Consider the following 25,000-nt stretch of genomic DNA (forward strand, 5'->3'; position numbering starts at 1 on the left):
GTGTCCTGGATATCCTATGGACAGAAAGTCGTGACTTCTACCAGATTGATCTCATCCATTCTCTTCTCTCTCAAGTCATATGGGTTTTCTTGCTGGTCTCTGTTCTCTGTTCTGTTACATGGCCCCCCAGCTAAGATACAATAGTCAGTGTGATGTTCTCTGTTCTGTTACATGGCCCCCCAGCTAAGATACAATAGTCAGTGTGATGTTCTCTGTTCTGTTACATGGCCCCCCAGCTAAGATACAATAGTCAGTGTGATGTTCTCTGTTCTGTTACATGGCCCCCCAGCTAAGATACAATAGTCAGTGTGATGTTCTCTGTTCTGTTACATGGCCCCCCAGCTAAGATACAATAGTCAGTGTGATGTCCTCTGTTCTGTTACATGGCCCCCCAGCTAAGATACAATAGTCAGTGTGATGGTTTCTGTTCTCTGTTCTGTTACATGGCCCCCCAGCTAAGATACAATAGTCAGTGTGATGGTTTCTGTTCTCTGTTCTGTTACATGGCCCCCCAGCTAAGATACAATAGTCAGTGTGATGGTTTCTGTTCTCTGTTCTGTTACATGGCCCCCCAGCTAAGATACAATAGTCAGTGTGATGTTCTCTGTTCTGTTACATGGCCCCCCAGCTAAGATATAATAGTCAGTGTGATGTTCTCTGTTCTCTGTTCTGTTACATGGCCCCCCAGCTAAGATACAATAGTCAGTGTGATGTTCTCTGTTCTGTTACATGGCCCCCCAGCTAAGATACAATAGTCAGTGTGATGTTCTCTGTTCTGTTACATGGCCCCCCAGCTAAGATACAATAGTCAGTGTGATGGTTTCTGTTCTCTGTTCTGTTACATGGCCCCCCAGCTAAGATACAATAGTCAGTGTGATGTTCTCTGTTCTGTTACATGGCCCCCCAGCTAAGATACAATAGTCAGTGTGATGGTTTCTGTTCTCTGTTCTGTTACATGGCCCCCCAGCTAAGATACAATAGTCAGTGTGATGTTCTCTGTTCTGTTACATGGCCCCCCAGCTAAGATACAATAGTCAGTGTGATGTTCTCTGTTCTGTTACATGGCCCCCCAGCTAAGATACAATAGTCAGTGTGATGGTTTCTGTTCTCTGTTCTGTTACATGGCCCCCCAGCTAAGATACAATAGTCAGTGTGATGTTCTCTGTTCTGTTACATGGCCCCCCAGCTAAGATATAATAGTCAGTGTGATGTTCTCTGTCCTGTTACAAGCCGGTACACTGAGCATTACCCAGTCAAGACCACAAGCCGGTACACTGAGCATTACCCAGTCAAGACCACAAGCCGGTACACTGAGCATTACCCAGTCAAGACCACAAGCCGGTACACTGAGCATTACCCAGTCAAGACCACAAGCCGGTACACTGAGCATTACCCAGTCAAGACCACAAGCCCGTACACTGAGCATTACCCAGTCAAGACCACAAGCCGGTACACTGAGCATTACCCAGTCAAGACCACAAGACCATACACTGAGCATTACCCAGTCAAGACCACAAGACCATACACTGAGCATTACCCAGTCAAGACCACAAGCCCGTACACTGAGCATTACCCAGTCAAGACCACAAGCCCGTACACTGAGCATTACCCAGTCAAGACCACAAGCCGGTACACTGAGCATTACCCAGTCAAGACCACAAGACCATACACTGAGCATTACCCAGTCAAGACCACAAGACCATACACTGAGCATTACCCAGTCAAGACCACAAGCCCGTACACTGAGCATTACCCAGTCAAGACCACAAGCCCGTACACTGAGCATTACCCAGTCAACACCACATATTATCATGATACATATTCAGGATTGAAGTAATTCATGCTGGCCTTGACTTTACCCTGTAAATCTACATCGATTAAATGCTGTAGGGGAAACAGCTCTACCAATGTTAGGAGGGTTTCAGAGGTGGTTCTCTCTCCCAGAGGAGAGGAGAGGAGAGGAGAAGAGAGGAGAGGAGAGGAGAGGAGAGGAGAAGAGAGGAGAAGAGAAGAGAGGAGAGGAGAGGAGAGGAGAGGAGAGGAGAGGAGAAGAGAGGAGAGGAGAAGAGAGGAGAAGAGAGGAGAAGAGAGGAGAGGAGAAGAGAGAAGAGAGGAGAGGAGAGGAGAGGAGAGGAGAGGAGAGAGAGGAGAGAGAGGAGAGGAGAGAAGAGAGGAGAAGAGAAGAGAAGAGAAGAGAAGAGAAGAGAAGAGAAGAGAAGAGAAGAGAAGAGAAGAGAAGAGAAGAGAAGAGAAGAGAAGAGAAGAGAAGAGAGAAGAGAAGAGAAGAGAAGAGAAGAGAAGAGAAGAGAAGAGAAGAAGAGAAGAGAAGAGAAGAGAAGAGAAGAGAAGAGAGGAGAAGAGAGGAGAAGAGAAGAGAAGAGAAGAGAAGAGAAGAGAAGAGAAGAGAAGAGAAGAGAAGAGAAGAGAAGAGAGGAGAAGAGAGGAGAAGAGAGGAGGAGAGGAGAGGAGAGTGTGTTAGGGCGCTACGGTGCTGTTATGGCTGGTTGGCTGATGTAAGAGTTGTGAAAACACCAGTAAGACTCACAGACAGGTCTCTCATGGACCGTAGGAGACAGAGACCAGGTGGTTCAGCTGTCCTCCATGGCTCTACCGTTACCATGGTAACGTGATGTCTTTATAGATCATGGTCCTGTCTTCTGTTTCATCACTTTCTCCTGTCTTCCAACCCCTCCCTCCCTCCGTCCCTCCCTCTGTCCCTCCCTCTGTCCCTCCCTCTCTCCCTCCCTCTGTCCCTCCCTCTGTCCCTCCCTCTGTCCCTCCCTCTGTCCCTCCCTCCCTCCCTCCCTCCCTCCCTCCTCCCTCCCTCCCTCCCTCCCTCCCTCCCTCCCTCCCTCCCTCTGTCCCTCCCTCCCTCCCTCTGTCCCTCCCTCCCTCCCTCTGTCCCTCCCTCCCTCCCTCTGTCCCTCCCTCCCCCTCCAGTGGGATGCGATAACAGAGATGGATGAACAGAACCGACCTATCCATACCTTCCAGGTGTGTCATGTGATGGAGCCCAACCAGAACAACTGGCTACGGTCCAATTGGATCCAGCGCCAGGAAGCACAGAAGGTAATACATAGTAATATATAGTATAATACTAATAATATATAGTATTATAATAATATACAGTATAATACTAATAATATATAGTATAATGCTAATATACAGTATAATACTAATAATATATAGTATAATAATAATATACAGTATAATACTAATAATATATAGTATAATGCTAATATACAGTATAATGCTAATAATATACAGTATAATACTAATAATATATAGTATTATAATAATATACAGTATAATACTAATAATATATAGTATAATGCTAATATACAGTATAATACTAATAATATATAGTATAATAATAATATACACCAGGAAGCACAGATGGTAATACATAGTAATATATAGTATAATACTAATAATATATAGTATTATAATAATATACAGTATAATACTAATAATATATAGTATTATAATAATATACAGTATAATACTAATAATATATAGTATAATAATAATATACAGTATAATACTAATATACACCAGGAAGCACAGAAGGTAATATATAGTAATATAAAGTATAATACTAATAATATATAGTATAATAATAATATACAGTATAATACTAATAATATATAGTATTATAATAATATACAGTATAATACTAATAATAATATATAGTATTATAATAACATACAGTATAATACTAATAATAATATATAGTATTATAATAATATACAGTATAATACTAATAATAATATATAGTATAAAAGTAATAATATACAATATAATAATAATGATATACAGTATAATGCTAATAATATATAGTGTAATACTAATAATATATAGTATAATACTAATAATATATAGTATAATAATAACATACAGTATAATACTAATAATATATAGTATAATACTAATAATATATAGTATAATACTAATAATAATATACAGTGTAATACTAATAATATATAGTATAATACTAATAATATATAGTATAATAATAATATACAGTATAATACTAATAATATACAGTATAATACTAATAATATATAGTATAATAATAATATACAGTATAATACTAATAATAATATACAGTGTAATACTAATAATAATATACAGTGTAATACTAATAATATATAGTATAATAATAATATACAGTATAATACTAATAGTAATATACAGTATAATACTAATAATATATAGTATAATAATAATATACAGTATAATACTAATAATATATAGTATAATAATAATATACAGTATAATACTAATAATAATATACAGTATAATACTAATAATAATATACAGTATAATATATAGTACAATACTAATAATAACATACAGTATAATATATAGTACAATACTAATAATAACATACAGTATAATATACAGTATAATACTAATAATATACAGTATAATACTAATAATAATATACAGTATAATATATAGTACAATACTAATAATAACATACAGTATAATATATAGTACAATACTAATAATAATATACAGTATAATATATAGTACAATACTAATAATAACATACAGTATAATATATAGTACAATACTAATAATAACATACAGTATAATATACAGTATAATACTAATAATAATATATGCCAGGCAGCACAGAAGGTAATATATAATAATATACAGTATAATATATAGTACAATACTAATAATAACATACAGTATAATATATAGTACAATACGAATAATAATATATGCCAGGAAGCACAGAAGGTAATATATAATAATATACAGTATAATATATAGTATAATACCAGAATAATAATAATATACTGGATAATATATAGTATAATTGTAATAATAATGTACACAAGGCAGCACAAAAGGTAATATATAATAATATACGGTATAATATATAGTATAATTGTAATAATAATATACTAATAATTATAAATGTAATATATAACCCAGGTGTGTTGCAGGTAATAAAAGGTGTATGTTGTGTTCCCTTCAGGTGTACGTGGAGCTGCGCTTCACCCTGAGAGACTGTAACTCCATCCCTTGGGTGTCTGGTACCTGCAAGGAGACCTTTAACCTCTTCTACCTCCAGACAGAGGAGCCACACGTCGCCGCCACCCGCTTCAGACCCGCCGACTACGCCAAGGTCTAGTTTTAGAGAATCCTACTTGTTACTGTTTTATTCATTTTAAAAAAAAACTCTTATTTTACCAGGTAAGTTGACTGAGAACACGTTCTCATTTACAGCAACGACCTGGGGAATAGTTACAGGGGAGAGAAGAGGGATTAAGGAGCCAATTGTAAACTGCTGTTACTGTTAAAGAGGAGAGTTATTTCATAGTTGTTACTGTTAAAGAGGAGAGTTATTTCATAGTTGTTACTGTTAAAGAGGAGAGTTATTTCATAGTTGTTACTGTTACTGAGGAGAGGTATTTCATAGCTGTTGTTACTGAGGAGAGTTATTTCATAGTTGTTACTGTTAAAGAGGAGAGTTATTTCATAGTTGTTGTTACTGAGGAGAGTTATTTCATAGCTGTTACTGTTAAAGAGGAGAGTTATTTCATAGTTGTTGTTACTGTTAAAGAGGAGAGTTATTTCATAGTTGTTACTGTTAAAGAGGAGAGTTATTTCATAGTTGTTACTGTTAAAGAGGAGAGTTATTTCATAGTTGTTGTTACTGAGGAGAGTTATTTCATAGTTGTTGTTACTGTTTAAGAGGAAAGTTATTTCATAGTTGTTGTTCCTGTTAAAGAGGAGAGTTATTTCATAGTTGTTGTTCCTGTTAAAGAGGAGAGTTATTTCATAGTTGTTGTTCCTGTTTAAGAGGAGAGTTATTTCATAGTTGTTGTTCCTGTTAAAGAGGAGAGTTATTTCATAGTTGTTGTTACTGAGGAGAGGTATTTCATAGTTGTTGTTACTGAGGAGAGGTATTTCATAGTTGTTGTTACTGAGGAGAGGTATTTCATAGTTGTTGTTACTGAGGAGAGTTATTTCATAGTTGTTGTTACTCTTAAAGAGGAGAGGTATTTCATAGTTGTTGTTACTGAGGAGAGGTATTTCATAGTTGTTGTTACTGAGGAGAGTTATTTCATAGTTGTTGTTACTGAGGAGAGTTATTTCATAGTTGTTGTTACTGAGGAGAGTTATTTCATAGTTGTTCCTGTTAAAGAGGAGAGATATTACATAGCTGTTGTTACTGTTGAAGAGGAGAGGTATTTCATAGTTGTTGTTACTGAGGAGAGTTATTTCATAGTTGTTGTTACTGAGGAGAGTTATTTCATAGTTGTTGTTACTGAGGAGAGTTATTTCATAGTTGTTCCTGTTAAAGAGGAGAGATATTACATAGCTGTTGTTACTGTTAAAGAGGAGAGATATTACATAGCTGTTGTTACTGTTGAAGAGGAGAGTTATTTCATCATGTAATGGTGCTGTGACGCTACGACCCAGATGATGAAAAGCATATTGATTTGATTTGAAGGTGGACACCATTGCTGCCGATGAGAGCTTCACACAGACGGACCTGGGCGACCGCGTTCTGCGCCTCAACACGGAGGTGAGTTTGGTTGAATATTATATTCATTACGTTCTTATACTGTCTCTTTGTCTCTTTGTTTTCTCTCGCGATATTTATTTAACAAAAAAAATATATATATTCATTAGAATTTCAGGGCAGAACTACATATTTTTACCTTATCAGCTCAGGGATTCGATCTAGCAACCTTTCGCTTGGCTACCAGCCTCCTCTACACTCTAACCACTAGGCTACCTGCCTCCTCTACACTCTAACCACTAGGCTACCTGCCTCCTCTACACTCTAACCACTAGGCTACCTGCCTCCTCTACACTCTAACCACTAGGCTACCTGCCACCTCTACACTCTAACCACTAGGCTACCTGCCACCCCTACACTCTACCCACTAGGCTACCTGCCGTCCCTACACTCTAACCACTAGGCTACCTGCCTCCTCTACACTCTAACCACTAGGCTACCTGCCTCCTCTACACTCTAACCACTAGGCTACCTGCCTCCTCTACACTCTACCCACTAGGCTACCTGCCTCCTCTACACTCTAACCACTAGGCTACCTGCCTCCTCTACACTCTAACCACTAGGCTACCTGCCTCCTCTACACTCTAACCACTAGGCTACCTGCCTCCTCTACACTCTAACCACTAGGCTACCTGCCTCCTCTACACTCTACCCACTAGGCTACCTGCCTCCTCTACACTCTAACCACTAGACTACCAGCTGCCTCTACACTCTAACCACTAGGCTACCTGCCTCCTCTACACTCTAACCACTAGGCTACCTGCCTCCTCTACACTCTAACCACTAGACTACCAGCTGCCTCTACACTCTAACCACTAGGCTACCTGCCTCCTCTACACTCTAACCACTAGGCTACCTGCCTCCTCTACACTCTAACCACTAGGCTACCTGCCTCCTCTACACTCTACCCACTAGGCTACCTGCCTCCTCTACACTCTAACCACTAGGCTACCTGCCTCCTCTACACTCTAACCACTAGGCTACCTGCCTCCTCTACACTCTAACCACTAGGCTACCTGCCACCTCTACACTCTAACCACTAGGCTACCTGCCACCTCTACACTCTAACCACTAGGCCACCTGCCTCCTCTACACTCTAACCACTAGGCTACCTGCCTCCTCTACACTCTAACCACTAGGCTACCTGCCTCCTCTACACTCTAACCACTAGGGTACCTGCCTCCTCTACACTCTAACCACTAGGCTACCTGCCTCCTCTACACTCTAACCACTAGGCTACCTGCCTCCTCTACACTCTAACCACTAGGCTACCTGCCTCCTCTACACTCTAACCACTAGGCTACCTGCCTCCTCTACACTCTAACCACTAGGCTACCTGCCTCCTCTACACTCTAACCACTAGGCTACCTGCCTCCTCTACACTCTAACCACTAGGCTACCTGCCTCCTCTACACTCTAACCACTAGGCTACCTGCCTCCTCTACACTCTAACCACTAGGCTACCTGCCTCCTCTACACTCTAACCACTAGGCTACCTGCCACCTCTACACTCTAACCACTAGGCCACCTGCCTCCTCTACACTCTAACCACTAGGCTACCTATATGGACTCTTAGGGTAGAGGCCTGGGAGCCATGTTGAATCTCCCTGTTACTGCCCTTATAATAGATAGTGTTTGAGAGGAGAGGTTATTTCATTGTGTAGCCTACGCTCTACTGTAAGCCTATGACAAATAAAAACTTTATTTTGATTTGAGGTCAGAGAGGTCGGCCCCGTGACCCAAAAGGGCTTCTACCTGGCGTTCCAGGATGTGGGGGCGTGTATCGCTCTGGTCTCCGTCAAGGTGTTCTATAAGGTATTGTGATGTTGATGTCTGTCTGTCTGTCTGTCTGTCTGTCTGTCTGTCTGTCTGTCTGTCTGTCTGTCTGTCTGTCTGTCTGTCTGTCTGTCTGTCTGTCTGTCTGTCTGTCTGTCTGTCTGTCTGTCTGTCTGTCTGTCTGTCTGTCTGTCTGTCTGTCTGTCTGTCTGTCTGTCTGTCTGTCTGTCTGTCTGTCTGTCTGTCTGTCTGTCTTTGAAGATGCAAAATATTTTTTATTGTGTAAGAAATAAGACAGAAAAACAGAAATCTTGAGCGTGCATAACTATTCACCCCCCACAAAGTCAATACCTTGTAGAGCCACCTTTTGCAGCAATTACAGCTGCAAGTCTCTTGGGGTTTGTCTCTATAAGCTTGGTACATCTAGCCACTGGGATTTTTGCCCATTATTCAAGGCAAAACTGCTCCAGCTCCTTCAAGTTGGATGGGTTCTGCTGGTGTACAACAATCTTTAAGTCATACCACAGATTCTCAATTGGATTGAGGTCTGTGCTTTGACTAGGCCATTCCAAGACATTTAAATGTTTCCCCTTAAACCACTCAAGTGTTGCTTTAGCAGTATGCTTAGGGTCATTGTCCTGCTGGAAGGTGAACCTCCGTCCAGGTCTCAAATCTCTGGAAGACTGAAACAGGTTTCCCTCAAGAATTTCCCTGTATTTGGCACCATCCATCATTTCTTCAATTCTGACCAGTTTCTCAGTCCCTGCCGATGAAAAACATGGATGGTGTTCTCGGGGTGATAAGAGGTGTTGGGTTTGCGCCAGACATAGCGTTTTCCTTGATGGCCAAAAAGCTGACCAGAGTACCTTCTTCCATATGTTTGGGGAGTCTCCCATATGCCTTTTGGTGAACACCAAACGTGTTTGCTTTTTTTTTTCTTTAAGCAATGGCTTTTTTGGCCATTCTTCCGTAAAGCCCAGCTCTGTGGAGAGTACGGCTTAAAGTGGTCCTATGGACAGATACTCCAATCTCCACTGTGGAGCTTTGCAGCTCCTTCAGGGTTATCTTTGGTCTCTTTGGTGCCTCTCTGATTAATGCCCTCCTTACCTGGTCTGTGAGTTTTGGTGGGCGGCCCTCTCTTGGCGGGTTTGTTGTGGTGCAATATTCTTCAAAGTTTCTGATATTTAAAAAAAAACCTAACCATGATCTGTACTTCTCCACAACTTTGTCCCTGACCTGTTTGGAGAGCTGCTTGGTCTTCATGGTGCCTCTTGCTTGGTGGTGCCCCTTGCTTGGTGGTGCCTCTTGCTTGGTGGTGCCCCTTGCTTGGTGGTGCCTCTTGCTTGGTGGTGCCTCTTGCTTGGTGGTGCCTCTTGCTTGGTGGTGCCCCTTGCTTGGTGGTGCCCCTTGCTTGGTGGTGCCCCTTGCTTGGTGGTGCCTCTTGCTTGGTGGTGCCTCTTGCTTGGTGGTGCCCCTTGCTTAGGCTTAGACTCTGGGGCCTTTCAGAACAGGTGTATATATACTGAGATCATGTGACTCTTGGACTGCACACATGTGGACTTTATTTAACTAATTATGTGGCTTCTGAAGGTAATTGGTTCTTATTTTGGGGCTTCATAGCAGAGGAGGTGAATACATATGCACACACCACTTTTCATTTATTTATTTTGGTATTTTTTTTGAAACAAGTGTTGTTTTTTTCCACCAATTTGTACTATTTAGTGTTTGTCCATTACATGAAATAAAAAAATAAATATAAAATAAAATAAAAAAATAAAATATAAATCCATTTAAATGACAGTTTGCAACAAGAACTCCAAGTGGGATGAATACTTTTGCTTTTGCCCTGTGCTGACTTTCTATCTCTCTCCTTATCGAAGCGCTGTCCATCCACTCTGAGGAACCTGGCAGCGTTCCCAGACACGGTACCAAAGGTCGACTCCTCCTCGCTGGTGGAGGTGCGGGGAGCGTGCGTGGAGAACGCAGAGGAGAGGGACACGCCCAAACTGTACTGTGGGGCGGACGGGGACTGGCTGGTTCCTCTGGGGCGATGCGTCTGTCGTCTGGGACATGAGGAGATTGACGGATTCTGCCAGGGTGAGTTGTGCCTAACATTGCCCCCTGGGCACAGATATCAGTTCAATGTCTAGTTTTGATATAAATTTGGTTGACAAAATACGTGAATTCAATGTGAAATCAACAAAAACATTCACCACGTCATTGGATTTAGGTTAAACGTTGGGTGACAAAAATACGAAATTGCAAATCCAATCAGTTTTACACATTGATTCAACATCATCACGTGGAATTATTTTGTTGAAATGACATGGAAACAACGTTGACCAGTGGGTTCATCGTGCTTTATATGGTTCGACCCCAATTAGTCGACTGGTCGATTGTTTGGCCAATAGGCTGACCCCAATTAATCGACTGGTCGATTGTTTGGCCAATAGGCTGACCCCAATTAATCGACTGGTTGATTGTTTGGCCAATAGGCTGACCCCAATTAGTCGACTGGTCGATTGTTTGGCCAATAGGCTGACCCCAATTAATCGACTGGTCGATTGTTTGGCCAATAGGCTGACCCCAATTAATCGACTGGTTGATTGTTTGGCCAATAGGCTGACCCCAATTAATCGACTGGTGGATTGTTTGGCCAATAGGCTGACCCCAATTAGTCGACTGGTCGATTGTTTGGCCAATAGGCTGACCCCAATTAGTCGACTGGTCGATTGTTTGGCCAATAGGCTGACCCCAATTAGTCGACTGGTCGATTGTTTGGCCAATAGGCTGACCCCAATTAATCGACTGGTCGATTGTTTGGCCAATAGGCTGACCCCAATTAATCGACTGGTCGATTGTTTGGCCAATAGGCTGACCCCAATTAATCGACTGGTCGATTGTTTGGCCAATAGGCTGACCCCAATTAATCGACTGGTCGATTGTTTGGCCAATAGGCTGACCCCAATTAATCGACTGGTCGATTGTTTGGCCAATAGGCTGACCCCAATTAATCGACTGGTCGATTGTTTGGCCAATAGGCTGACCCCAATTAATCGACTGGTCGATTGTTTGGCCAATAGGCTGACCCCAATTAATCGACTGGTCGATTGTTTGGCCAATAGGCTGACCCCAATTAATCGACTGGTCGATTGTTTGGCCAATAGGCTGACCCCAATTAATCGACTGGTCGATTGTTTGGCCAATAGGCTGACCCCAATTAATCGACTGGTTGATTGTTTGGCCAATAGGCTGACCCCAATTAATCGACTGGTCGATTGTTTGGCCAATAGGCTGACCCCAATTAATCGACTGGTCGATTGTTTGGCCAATAGGCTGACCCCAATTAATCGACTGGTCGATTGTTTGGCCAATAGGCTGACCCCAATTAATCGACTGGTCGATTGTTTGGCCAATAGGCTGACCCCATTAATCGACTGGTCGATTGTTTGGCCAATAGGCTGACCCCAATTAATCGACTGGTCGATTGTTTGGCCAATAGGCTGACCCCAATTAATCGACTGGTCGATTGTTTGGCCAATAGGCTGACCCCAATTAATCGACTGGTTGATTGTTTGGCCAATAGGCTGACCCCAATTAATCGACTGGTTGATTGTTTGGCCAATAGGCTGACCCCAATTAGTCGACTGGTTGATTGTTTGGCCAATAGGCTGACCCCAATTAATCGACTGGTTGATTGTTTGGCCAATAGGCTGACCCCAATTAATCGACTGGTTGATTGTTTGGCCAATAGGCTGACCCCAATTAATCGACTGGTTGATTGTTTGGCCAATATGCTGACCCCAATTAATCGACTGGTCGATTGTTTGGCCAATAGGCTGACCCCAATTAATCGACTGGTTGATTGTTTGGCCAATAGGCTGACCCCAATTAATCGACTGGTTGATTGTTTGGCCAATATGCTGTTGGTCTATGTTTTGGGGTCGAGCAGTAGCAAATATATATATATTATTTATGGCACATGAGACTCCTGTCTTATTCGTGCCCATTTTAGTGGACTAATCCATTGTCGGGGCAGAGACTAATCCATTGTGAAGGCCGAGACTAATCCATTGTGAAGGCCCAGACTAATCCATTGTGAAGGCCGAGACTAATCCATTGTGAAGGCCGAGACTAATCCATTGTGAAGGCCGAGACTAATCCATTGTGAAGGCCGAGACTAATCCATTGTGAAGGCCGAGACTAATCCATTGTGAAGGCCGAGACTAATCCATTGTGAAGGCCGAGACTAATCCATTGTGAAGGCCGAGACTAATCCATTGTGAAGGCCGAGACTAATCCATTACATTACATTACATTTAAGTCATTTAATCCACTGTGAAGGCCGAGACTAATCCATTGTCGGGGCAGAGACTAATCCATTGTGAAGGCAGAGACTAATCCATTGTGAAGGCCGAGACTAATCCATTGTGAAGGCCGAGACTAATCCATTGTGAAGGCCGAGACTAATCCATTACATTACATTACATTTAAGTCATTTAATCCACTGTGAAGGCCGAGACTAATCCATTGTCGGGGCAGAGACTAATCCATTGTGAAGGCCGAGACTAATCCATTGTGAAGGCCGAGACTAATCCATTGTGAAGGCCGAGACTAATCCATTGTGAAGGCCGAGACTAATCCATTGTGAAGGCAGAGACTAATCCATTGTGAAGGCCGAGACTAATCCATTGTGAAGGCCGAGACTAATCCATTGTGAAGGCCGAGACTAATCCATTGTGAAGGCGGAGACTAATCCATTGTGAAGGCCGAGACTAATCCATTGTGAAGGCCGAGACTAATCCATTGTCGGGGCAGAGACTAATCCATTGTGAAGGCAGAGACTAATCCATCGTGAAGGCCGAGACTAATCCATCGTGAAGGCCGAGACTAATCCATCGTGAAGGCCGAGACTAATCCATCGTGAAGGCCGAGACGAATCCATCGTGAAGGCCGAGACGAATCCATCGTGAAGGCCGAGACTAATCCATCGTGAAGGCCGAGACGAATCCATTGTGAAGGCAGAGACGAATCCATTGTGAAGGCTGAGACTAATCCATTGTGAAGGCCGAGACTAATCCATTGTGAAGGCCGAGACTAATCCATTGTGAAGGCTGAGACTAATCCATTGTGAAGGCCGAGACTAATCCATTGTGAAGGCCGAGACTAATCCATTGTGAAGGCCGAGACTAATCCATTGTGAAGGCCGAGACTAATCCATTGTGAGGGCCGAGACTAATCCATTGTGAAGGCTGAGACTAATCCATTGTCGGGGCAGAGACTAATCCATTGTGAAGGCCGAGACTAATCCATTGTCGGGGCAGAGACTAATCCATTGTGAAGGCCGAGACTAATCCATTGTGAGGGCCGAGACTAATCCATTGTGAGGGCCGAGACTAATCCATTGTGAAGGCCGAGACTAATCCATTGTGAAGGCTGAGACTAATCCATCGTGAAGGCCGAGACTAATCCATCGTGAAGGCCGAGACTAATCCATCGTGAAGGCCGAGACTAATCCATCGTGAAGGCCGAGACGAATCCACCGTGAAGGCAGAGATGAATCCATTGTGAAGGCAGAGACTAATCCATTGTGAAGGCTGAGACTAATCCATTGTGAAGGCCGAGACTAATCCATTGTGAAGGCCGAGACTAATCCATTGTCGGGGCCGCTGGGGAGAGTGGCTAAATTGCACAATGTATGTCTCTCTCCCGCCAATTTGTGCACGTTCATTGTTTCATGACTTCATTGTGTGAATTGTTTGCTTTTGATTGTTAGTGTCTATCATTAATTCAGTACATTTATCACCAGTAGTATATTCACTGTTAATTCCTATAATTTATCATCTATAATGTTTGTTTGGTTTCACTCATTTCTGTAAAAAAAAAATTGTTTACCTTTATTTAACCAGGCAAGTCAGTTAAGAACAAATTCTTATTTTCAATGACGGCCCTAGGAACAGTGGGTTAACTGCCTGTTCAAGGGCAGAACAACAGATTTGTACCTTGTCAGCTCGGGGATTTGAACTTGTAACCTTTCGGTTACCAGTCCAATGCTCTAACCACTAGGCTACCTGCCTCCTCTACACTCTAACCACTAGGCAACGCTGCCTCCTCTACACTCTAACCACTAGGCGACCTACCTCCTCTACACTCTAACCACTAGGCTACCTGCCTCCTCTACACTCTAACCACTAGGCTACCTGTCTCCTCTCCACTCTAACCACTAGGCTACCTGCCTCCTCGACACTCTAACCACTAGGCTACCAGCCTCCTCTACACTCTAACCACTAGGCTACCAGCCTCCTCTACACTCTAACCACTAGGCTACCTGCCTCCTCTACACTCTAACCACTAGGCTACCAGCCTCCTCTACACTCTAACCACTAGGCTACCTGCCTCCTCTCCACTCTAACCACTAGGCTACCTGCCTCCTCGACACTCTAACCACTAGGCTACCTGTCTCCTCTCCACTCTAACCACTAGGCTACCTGCCTCCTCGACACTCTAACCACTAGGCTACCAGCCTCCTCTACACTCTAACCACTAGGTTACCTGCCTCCTCTACACTCTAACCACTAGGCTACCTGCCTCCTCTACACTCTACCCACTAGGCTACCTGCCTCCTCTACACTCTAACCACTAGGCTACCTGCCTCCTCTACACTCTAACCACTAGACTACCTGCCTCCTCTACACTCTAACCACTAGGCTACCTGCCTCCTCTACACTCTAACCACTAGGCGACCTACCTCCTCTACACTCTAACCACTAGGCTACCTGCCTCCTCTACACTCTAACCACTAGGCTACCTGCCTCCTCTACACTCTAACCACTAGGCTACGCTGCCTTCAATATATTACTATTCGTTTTTTACCATTCTGACTGTAGGAGTGGAGATGTTGTTTTCAGAGCACAAACCTCTTGTGAGAAACACGTTTAGTGTTTTTTTCATTCCATTTACGAGTTTTGCTAAATTTAGTAATTGTCAATTTTCTGAGTAGGCCTATAGTCTACCTTATAGTCTACACTGTAGTCTACCTTATAGTCTACCCTATAGTCTATAGTCTACCCTATAGTCTACACTATAGTCTATGGTCTACCCTATAGTCTACACTATAGTCTATGGTCTACCCTATAGTCTACCCTATAGTCTATAGTCTACCCTATAGTCTACACTATAGTCTATGGTCTACCCTATAGTCTACACTGTAGTCTATGGTCTACCCTATAGTCTACCCTATAGTCTATAGTCTACCCTATAGTCTACACTATAGTCTATGGTCTACACTACAGTCTACCCTATAGTCTATAGTCTACCCTATAGTCTACCCTATAGTCTATAGTCTACCCTATAGTCTACCCTATAGTCTATAGTCTACCCTATAGTCTATAGTTGTCCCTATAGTCTATAGTCTACACTATAGTCTACCTTATAGTCTACACTGTAGTCTACCTTATAGTCTACACTGTAGTCTACCTTATAGTCTACCCTATAGTCTATAGTCTACCTTATAGTCTACCCTATAGTCTATAGTCTACCCTATAGTCTAACCTATAGTCTATAGTCTACACTATAGTCTACAGTCTACCATATAGTCTACCCTATAGTCTATAGTCTACACTATAGTCTACCCTATAGTCTATAGTCTACCCTATAGTCTACACTATGTCTATAGTCTGCCCTATAGTCTACCCTATAGTCTATAGTCTACCCTATAGTCTATAGTTGTCCCTATAGTCTATAGTCTACACTATAGTCTACCTTATAGTCTACCCTATAGTCTATAGCCTACCCTATAGTCTACCCTATAGTCTATAGTCTACCCTATAGTCTATAGTCTACCCTATAGTCTACCCTATAGTCTATAGTCTTCCCTATAGTCTACCCTATAGTCTATAGTCGTCCCTATAGTCTACCCTATAGTCTATAGTCTTCCGTATAGTCTACCCTATAGTATATAGTCTACCCTATAGTCTACACCATAGTCTATAGTCTACCCTGTAGTCTATAGTCTACCATTTAGTCTACCCTATAGTCTACCCTATAGTCTATAGTCTACCCTGTAGTCTACCCTGTTGTCTATAGTCTACCATTTAGACCACCCTATAGTCTACCCTATAGTCTATAGTCTACCCTATAGTCTACCCTATACTCTACACTATAGTCTATAGTCTACACTATAGTCTATAGTCTACCCTATAGTCTATAGTCTACCCCATAGTCTACAGTCTACCCTGTAGTCTACCCTGTAGTCTATAGTCTACCCTATAGTCTACTCTATAGTCTACCCTATAGTCTATAGTCTACCCTGTAGTCTACCCTATAGTCTATAGTCTACCCTATAGTCTATAGTCTACCCTATAGTCTATAGTCTACCCTGTAGTCTACCCTGTAGTCTATAGTCTACCCTATAGTCTATAGTCTACCCTATAGTCTAGTCTATAGTCTACCCTATAGTCTACCCTATAGTCTATAGTCTACCCTATAGTCTACACCATAGTCTATAGTCGTCCCTATAGTCTACCCTATAGTCTACACTATAGTCTACACTATAGTCTACCCTATAGTCTATAGTCTACCCTATAGTCTACCCTGTAGTCTATAGTCTACCCTATAGTCTATAGTCTACCCTATAGTCTATAGTCTACGCTATAGTCTATAGTCTACCCTGTAGTCTACCCTATAGTCTATAGTCTACCCTATAGTCTACCCTATAGTGTATATTCTACCCTATAGTCTATAGTCTACCCTATAGTCTACCCTATAGGGGCGACAGGTTAGGCTAGTGGTTAGAGCGTTGGACTAGTAACCAGAAGGTTACAAGTTCAAACCCCCGGGCTGACACAAAGGTACCCACTGTTCCTAGGCCGTCATTGCAAATAAGAATTTGTTCTTAACTGACTTGCCTAGTAAAATAATATAGTCTACCCTTTAGTCTATAGTCTACCCTTTAGTCTACAGTCTACCCTATAGACTATAGTCTACCCTATAGTCTATAGTCTACCCTATAGTCTATAGTCTACCCTATAGTCTATAGTCTACCCTGTAGTCTACCCTATAGTCTATAGTCTACCCTGTAGTCTATAATCTACCCTATACTCTATAGTCTACCCTGTAGTCTACTCTATAGTCTATAGACTACCCTATAGTCTATAGTCTACCCTGTAGTCTATAGTCTACCCTGTAGTCTATAGTCTACCCTGTAGTCTATAGTCTACCCTGTAGTCTATTGTCTACCCTGTAGTCTACCCTATAGTCTACCCTATAGTCTATTGTCTACCCTGTAGTCTACCCTATAGTCTACCCTATAGTCTATAGTCTACCCTATAGTCTATAGTCTACCCATAGTCTATAGTCTACCCTATAGTCTATAGTCTACCCTATAGTCTATAGTCTACCCTATAGTCTACCCTATAGTCTATAGTCTACCCTGTAGTCTATAGTCTACCCTGTAGTCTACCCTGTAGTCTACCCTATAGTCTATTGTCTACCCTATAGTCTATAGTCTACCCTGTAGTCTATAGTCTACCCTATAGTCTATAGTCTACCCTGTAGTCTACCCTATAGTCTATAGTCTACCCTGTAGTCTATAGTCTGCCCTATAGTCTATAGTCTACCCTATAGTCTACCCTATAGTCTATAGTCTACCCTGTAGTCTGCCCTATAGTCTATAGTCTACCCTGTAGTCTATAACCTACCCTATACTCTATAGTCTACCCTGTAGTCTACCCTATAGTCTACCCTATAGTCTATAGTCTACCCTGTAGTCTACCCTATAGTCTATAGTCTACCCTGTAGTCTATAGTCTGCCCTATAGTCTATAGTCTACCCTATAGTCTACCCTATAGTCTATAGTCTACCCTGTAGTCTATAGTCTGCCCTATAGTCTATAGTCTACCCTATAGTCTACCCTATAGTCTATAGTCTACCCTATAGTCTATAGTCTTCCCTATAGTCTACCCTATAGTCTATAGTCTACCCTGTAGTCTATAGTCTACCCTATAGTCTACCCTATAGTCTACCCTATAGTCTATAGTCTACCCTATAGTCTACAGTCTACCCTGTAGTCTACCCTGTAGTCTATAGTCTACCATTTAGACTACCCTATAGTCTACCCTATAGTCTATGGTCTACCCTATAGTCTATAGTCTACCCTGTAGTTGATAGTCTACCCTGTAGTCTACCCTATAGTCTATAGTCTACCCTATAGTCTATAGTCTACCCTATAGTCTATAGTCTACCCTGTAGTCTACCCTATAGTCTATAGTCTACCCTATAGTCTATAGTCTACCCTGTAGTCTATAGTCTACCCTATAGTCTATAGTCTACCCTGTAGTCTATAGTCTACCCTATAGTCTACCCTATAGTCTACCCTATAGTCTACCCTATAGTCTACCCTATAGTCTATAGTCTACCCTATAGTCTGCAGTCTACCCTGTAGTCTATAGTCTACCCTATAATCTACCCTATAGTCTACCCTGTAGTCTACCCTGTAGTCTACCCTTAGTCTACCCTATAGTCTATAGTCTACCCTGTAGTCTATAGTCTACCCTGTAGTCTACCCTATAGTCTACCCTATAGTCTACCCTGTAGTCTACCCTGTAGTCTATAGTCTACCCTGTAGTCTACCCTGTAGTCTGTAGTCTACCCTATAGTCTATAGTCTACCCTGTAGTCTACCCTATAGTCTATAGTCTACCCTGTAGTCTATAATCTACCCTATACTCTATAGTCTACCCTGTAGTCTACTCTATAGTCTATAGACTACCCTATAGTCTATAGTCTACCCTGTAGTCTATAGTCTACCCTGTAGTCTATAGTCTACCCTGTAGTCTATAGTCTACCCTGTAGTCTATTGTCTACCCTGTAGTCTACCCTATAGTCTACCCTATAGTCTATTGTCTACCCTGTAGTCTACCCTATAGTCTACCCTATAGTCTATAGTCTACCCTATAGTCTATAGTCTACCCATAGTCTATAGTCTACCCTATAGTCTATAGTCTACCCTATAGTCTATAGTCTACCCTATAGTCTACCCTATAGTCTATAGTCTACCCTGTAGTCTATAGTCTACCCTGTAGTCTACCCTGTAGTCTACCCTATAGTCTATTGTCTACCCTATAGTCTATAGTCTACCCTGTAGTCTATAGTCTACCCTATAGTCTATAGTCTACCCTGTAGTCTACCCTATAGTCTATAGTCTACCCTGTAGTCTATAGTCTGCCCTATAGTCTATAGTCTACCCTATAGTCTACCCTATAGTCTATAGTCTACCCTGTAGTCTGCCCTATAGTCTATAGTCTACCCTGTAGTCTATAACCTACCCTATACTCTATAGTCTACCCTGTAGTCTACCCTATAGTCTACCCTATAGTCTATAGTCTACCCTGTAGTCTACCCTATAGTCTATAGTCTACCCTGTAGTCTATAGTCTGCCCTATAGTCTATAGTCTACCCTATAGTCTACCCTATAGTCTATAGTCTACCCTGTAGTCTATAGTCTGCCCTATAGTCTATAGTCTACCCTATAGTCTACCCTATAGTCTATAGTCTACCCTATAGTCTATAGTCTTCCCTATAGTCTACCCTATAGTCTATAGTCTACCCTGTAGTCTATAGTCTACCCTATAGTCTACCCTATAGTCTACCCTATAGTCTATAGTCTACCCTATAGTCTACCCTATAGTCTACAGTCTACCCTGTAGTCTACCCTGTAGTCTATAGTCTACCATTTAGACTACCCTATAGTCTACCCTATAGTCTATGGTCTACCCTATAGTCTATAGTCTACCCTGTAGTTGATAGTCTACCCTGTAGTCTACCCTATAGTCTATAGTCTACCCTATAGTCTATAGTCTACCCTATAGTCTATAGTCTACCCTGTAGTCTACCCTATAGTCTATAGTCTACCCTATAGTCTATAGTCTACCCTGTAGTCTATAGTCTACCCTATAGTCTATAGTCTACCCTATAGTCTGCAGTCTACCCTGTAGTCTATAGTCTACCCTATAATCTACCCTATAGTCTACCCTGTAGTCTACCCTGTAGTCTACCCTTAGTCTACCCTATAGTCTATAGTCTACCCTGTAGTCTATAGTCTACCCTGTAGTCTACCCTATAGTCTACCCTATCGTCTACCCTGTAGTCTACCCTGTAGTCTATAGTCTACCCTGTAGTCTACCCTGTAGTCTGTAGTCTACCCTATAGTCTATAGTCTACCCTGTAGTCTACCCTATAGTCTATAGTCTACCCTATAGTCTGTAGTCTACCCTATAGTCTGTAGTCTACCCTATAGTCTATAGTCTACCCTATAGTCTATAGTCTACCCTATAGTCTATAGTCTATAGTCTACCCTGTAGTCTATAGTCTACCCTGTAGTCTACCCTATAGTCTATAGTCTACCCTGTAGTCTATAGTCTACCCTGTAGTCTACCCTATAGTCTATAGTCTACCCTGTAGTCTACCCTATAGTCTGTAGGCATCTAAATGCGCCCCACCAGTAATAAGCTGTGGAGCATCAGTAATGTTTTCTCCACCTCAAACAGCAAGCGAACAAAGTCTGTTTTTACATGAATTGATAATGACAGTAGTTCCTCAACCTATCTGAAAAACAAAATCTTTCCAGCTCTCTCTCTCCCTTTCGATAACCACTCAGCGTGAAAGGGATAAATGTTATGCTCTGATCCAGTGGAAATGTCATAAAATAAGCCTACCTAATTACTGATTATCCCTTGTGTAAATAGCCTACAGCTGTTTCTGTCCCGAGCTCACTGGTGCAGGAGGGCACAGAATATTTTAAACAATGTTGCAAGTTTGCTAGCTCTCCAAGTTAATAGTTGATACAATGTTTCTAGTTCCTTGCAGACAGGCCATGTGTAGACAATGTGATTTATAGGAGAGTTACAGTATGTTTATCAGGTTAGTAGTTGATACAATGTTTCTAGTTCCTTGCAGACAGGCCATGTGTAGACAATGTGATTTATAGGAGAGTTACAGTATGTTTATCAGGTTAATAGTTGATACAATGTTTCTAGTCCATTGCAGACAGGCCATGTGTAGACAATGTGATTTATAGGAGAGTTACAGTATGTTTATCAGATTAGTAGTTGATACAATGTTTCTAGTTCCTTGCAGACAGGCCATGTGTAGACAATGTGATTTATAGGAGAGTTATGTTTATCAGGTTAGTAGTTGATACAATGTTTCTAGTCCCTTGCAGACAGGCCATGTGTAGACAATGTGATTTATAGGAGAGTTACAGTATGTTTATCAGGTTAGTAGTTGATACAATGTTTCTAGTTCCTTGCAGACAGGCCATGTGTAGACAATGTGATTTATAGGAGAGTTATGTTTATCAGGTTAGTAGTTGATACAATGTTTCTAGTCCCTTGCAGACAGGCCATGTGTAGACAATGTGATTTATAGGAGAGTTACAGTATGTTTATCAGATTAGTAGTTGATACAATGTTTCTAGTCCCTTGCAGACAGGCCATGTGTAGACAATGTGATTTATAGGAGAGTTACAGTATGTTTATCAGATTAGTAGTTGATACAATGTTTCTAGTTCCTTGCAGACAGGCCATGAGTAGACAATGTGATTTATAGGAGAGTTATGTTTATCAGGTTATTTTCTGTCTGTGGGCTGGTTTTTATTTGTTGGTTTCATGTCGGCTGTTTTTACATAGTTGGTAAATGGGAATAGAAGTTACTTTTCAGGTTTGTATCATTTTCAGTTAGATATAATGTTGATTAACCACATGACAATGATTTTGAGATACGAAGACGTTATTATAAATTAAATGATACCTGTTCTGTGAAACTGTGCAGGTGAATGCCACAACTGTCACTCAGAGTGGCAGTAAGATAAATTGGCGTTTCCACATGAGGAACGTTGCCGACCCTCCCAGCCTTTTACTACCGGCAACTTCTGGAGAATAACGGCAGGATCTGAGACAGCCGTCAGGAGAGGGAGGCGGATGGGAGGGTCTGGAGAGGGAGGCGGATGGGAGGGTCAGGAGAGGGAGGCGGATGGGAGGGTCTGGAGATGGAGGCGGATGGGAGGGTCTGGAGATGGAGGCGGATGGGAGGGTCTGGAGAGGGAGGCGGATGGGAGGGTCTGGAGAGGGAGGCGGATGGGAGGGTCTGGAGAGGGAGGCGGATGGGAGGGTCTGGAGAGGGAGGCGGATGGGAGGGTCTGGAGAGGGAGGCGGATGGGAGGGTCTGGAGAGGGAGGCGGATGGGAGGGTCTGGAGAGGGAGGCGGATGGGAGGGTCTGGAGAGGGAGGCGGATGGGAGGGTCTGGAGAGGGAGGCGGATGGGAGGGTCTGGAGAGGGAGGCGGATGGGAGGGTCTGTAGAGGGAGGTGGATGGGAGGGTCTGGAGAGGGAGGCGGATGGGAGGGTCTGGAGAGGGAGGCGGATGGGAGGGTCTGGAGAGGGAGGCGGATGGGAGGGGCTGGTTAAATTTCTCTTCTTCTGGTTATCTCGATCTCTGGCTCCCTCTTGAGTCATTTGTGTCTTATTTCATCAAACAGTGGGCTTAAAGCATCAGACAAGCTCGATGCATCAAGTTGATTTCATTTAAACACATCGGCTGTGTCTGTATACTGGAAAACGTGACCCACCACATGGATTTGGTCTCATGTTGCAACATTTGAAATTGTTTTTTTTTTACATTAGATAAAAGTAGAGACTTAAAGCTAGAAAATGGTACATCGTACACTGCAGTTGAGGAACAATGAGAAAGTCATTCTGCTTTGAAAGTTGATAAACTTGTAACCCCACTTTTGAGAAAATGGCCTGTGAATGTGTTGGTACACCAAGTGGAGAGCTCTTGTCTCCGCCCCCTATTCTGCATCGTTCACACCCTCTTAAGCCTTAGCCCCACCCATCTCTTAAGCCTTAGCCCCACCCATCTCATTAGCCTTAGCCCCACCCATATCTTAAGCCTTAGCCCCACCCATCTCTTTAAGGATTCGCAGTGTAGTAAAAAAACAGATTTCTGTATCCTAAAAACACTTCTTCGAGTCGGCCTGTAACCTAAATACACTTCTTGTCGTCGGCCTGTATCCTAAATACACTTCTTCGAGTCGGCCTGTATCCTAAATACACTTCTTCGAGTCGGCCTGTATCCTAAATAAACTTCTTGTCGTCGGCCTGTATCCTAAATACACTTCTTCGAGTCGGCCTGTATCCTAAATACACTTCTTCGAGTCGGCCTGTATCCTAAATAAACTTCTTCTCGTCGGCCTGTATCCTAAATACACTTCTTGTCGTCGGCCTGTATCCTAAATACACTTCTTCTAGTCGGCCTGTATCCTAAATACACTTCTTGTCGTCGGCCTGTATCCTAAATACACTTCTTGTCGTCGGCCTGTATCCTAAATACACTTCTTCTAGTCGGCCTGTATCCTAAATACACTTCTTCTCGTCGGCCTGTATCCTAAATACACTTCTTCTCGTCGGCCTGTATCCTAAATACACTTCTTCTAGTCGGCCTGTATCCTAAATACACTTCTTCTAGTCGGCCTGTATCCTAAATACACTTCTTGTCGTCGGCCTGTATCCTAAATACACTTCTTCTAGTCGGCCTGTATCCTAAATACACTTCTTCTAGTCGGCCTGTATCCTAAATACACTTCTTCTAGTCGGCCTGTATCCTAATCTGACTTTAGTGCAGGTCATGTTGTTCTTCACATGACCGTTTCTGGTAAACACACACTTTATCAAATAAAATCTAAGTTTATTTATCACAGGATACAGAAGGTGTAAACGGTACGGTGGAATGGTTACTAATGCTAATGCTAATGCTGAGTTAATAACAACATGCATAGTGAAGTAATGCTAATGCTAATGCTGAGTTAATAACAACATGCATAGTGAAGTCTTTTGTTTAGACATGCAGCTAGCTAGCTAGGTTAAAGAAAAGGAATCGTAATCCCAACTCTAATGCTGAGTTAATAACAACAGGGAACTCAACAACAACAACAACAAACTGGGAAAAATCTCCAACTAGGGAACTCAAGCCTCTTTTCCAGGGCTCCTTCACAGATCATACATGTAACGTTAGCTAACTAGCTAAGAGTACACCTCAACTGTCAATGAAAACGACTATCTGACAAAATTAGAAACGTATAATATCTGAAAATGGAGCTAGACTCTTTAGACATTGGCTTTAGCTCATAGGGCTAACACAGTCTGGTGTGTTTAACTCTGCCTCATGGCAGGTGGTACAGAGCTATGGCAGGGGTGTAGAGCTAGCCTCATGGCAGGTGGTGCAGCGCTATGACAGGTGGTGCAGAGCTAGCCTCATGGCAGGTGGTGTAGAGCTATGGCGGGGTGCAGAGCTAGCCTCATGGCAGGTGGTGCAGCACTATGGCAGGTGGTGCAGAGCTAGCCTCATGGCAGGTGGTGCAGAGCTAGCCTCATGGCAGGGGTGTAGAGCTATGGCAGGGGGTGCAGAGCTAGCCTCATGGCAGGTGGTGCAGAGCTATGGCAGGGGGTGCAGAGCTAGCCTTATGGCAGGTGGTGCAGAGCTATGGCAGGGGGTGCAGAGCTAGCCTTATGGCAGGTGGTGTAGAGCTATGGCGGGGTGCAGCGCTAGCCTCATGGCAGGTGGTGCAGAGCTATCCTCATGGCAGGTGGCGTAGAGCTATGGCAGGGGGTGTAGAGCTAGC

The 25,000-nt window shown here is 42.6% G+C and overlaps 1 protein-coding gene across 1 annotated transcript in view; it reads left to right on the forward strand.

Moving 5' to 3' along the window:
• Positions 1 to 2,940: 2,940 nt before the first annotated feature.
• Positions 2,941 to 25,000, forward strand: part of LOC124025708 (ephrin type-A receptor 6-like) — a gene marked incomplete at both ends in the record, with an annotated part of 54,644 nt that continues 32,584 nt past the window's right edge. The window contains 5 exons of the mRNA XM_046339048.1: positions 2,941 to 3,069; positions 4,997 to 5,146; positions 6,479 to 6,553; positions 8,267 to 8,365; positions 10,207 to 10,423. Of these exons, the coding sequence (XP_046195004.1) occupies positions 2,941 to 3,069; positions 4,997 to 5,146; positions 6,479 to 6,553; positions 8,267 to 8,365; positions 10,207 to 10,423 (670 nt within the window). The remainder of the gene's footprint in view (positions 3,070 to 4,996; positions 5,147 to 6,478; positions 6,554 to 8,266; positions 8,366 to 10,206; positions 10,424 to 25,000) is intronic.

This window comes from Oncorhynchus gorbuscha, unplaced genomic scaffold (genome assembly GCF_021184085.1).
Source record: "Oncorhynchus gorbuscha isolate QuinsamMale2020 ecotype Even-year unplaced genomic scaffold, OgorEven_v1.0 Un_scaffold_2365, whole genome shotgun sequence".
Taxonomy (NCBI): domain Eukaryota; kingdom Metazoa; phylum Chordata; class Actinopteri; order Salmoniformes; family Salmonidae; genus Oncorhynchus; species Oncorhynchus gorbuscha.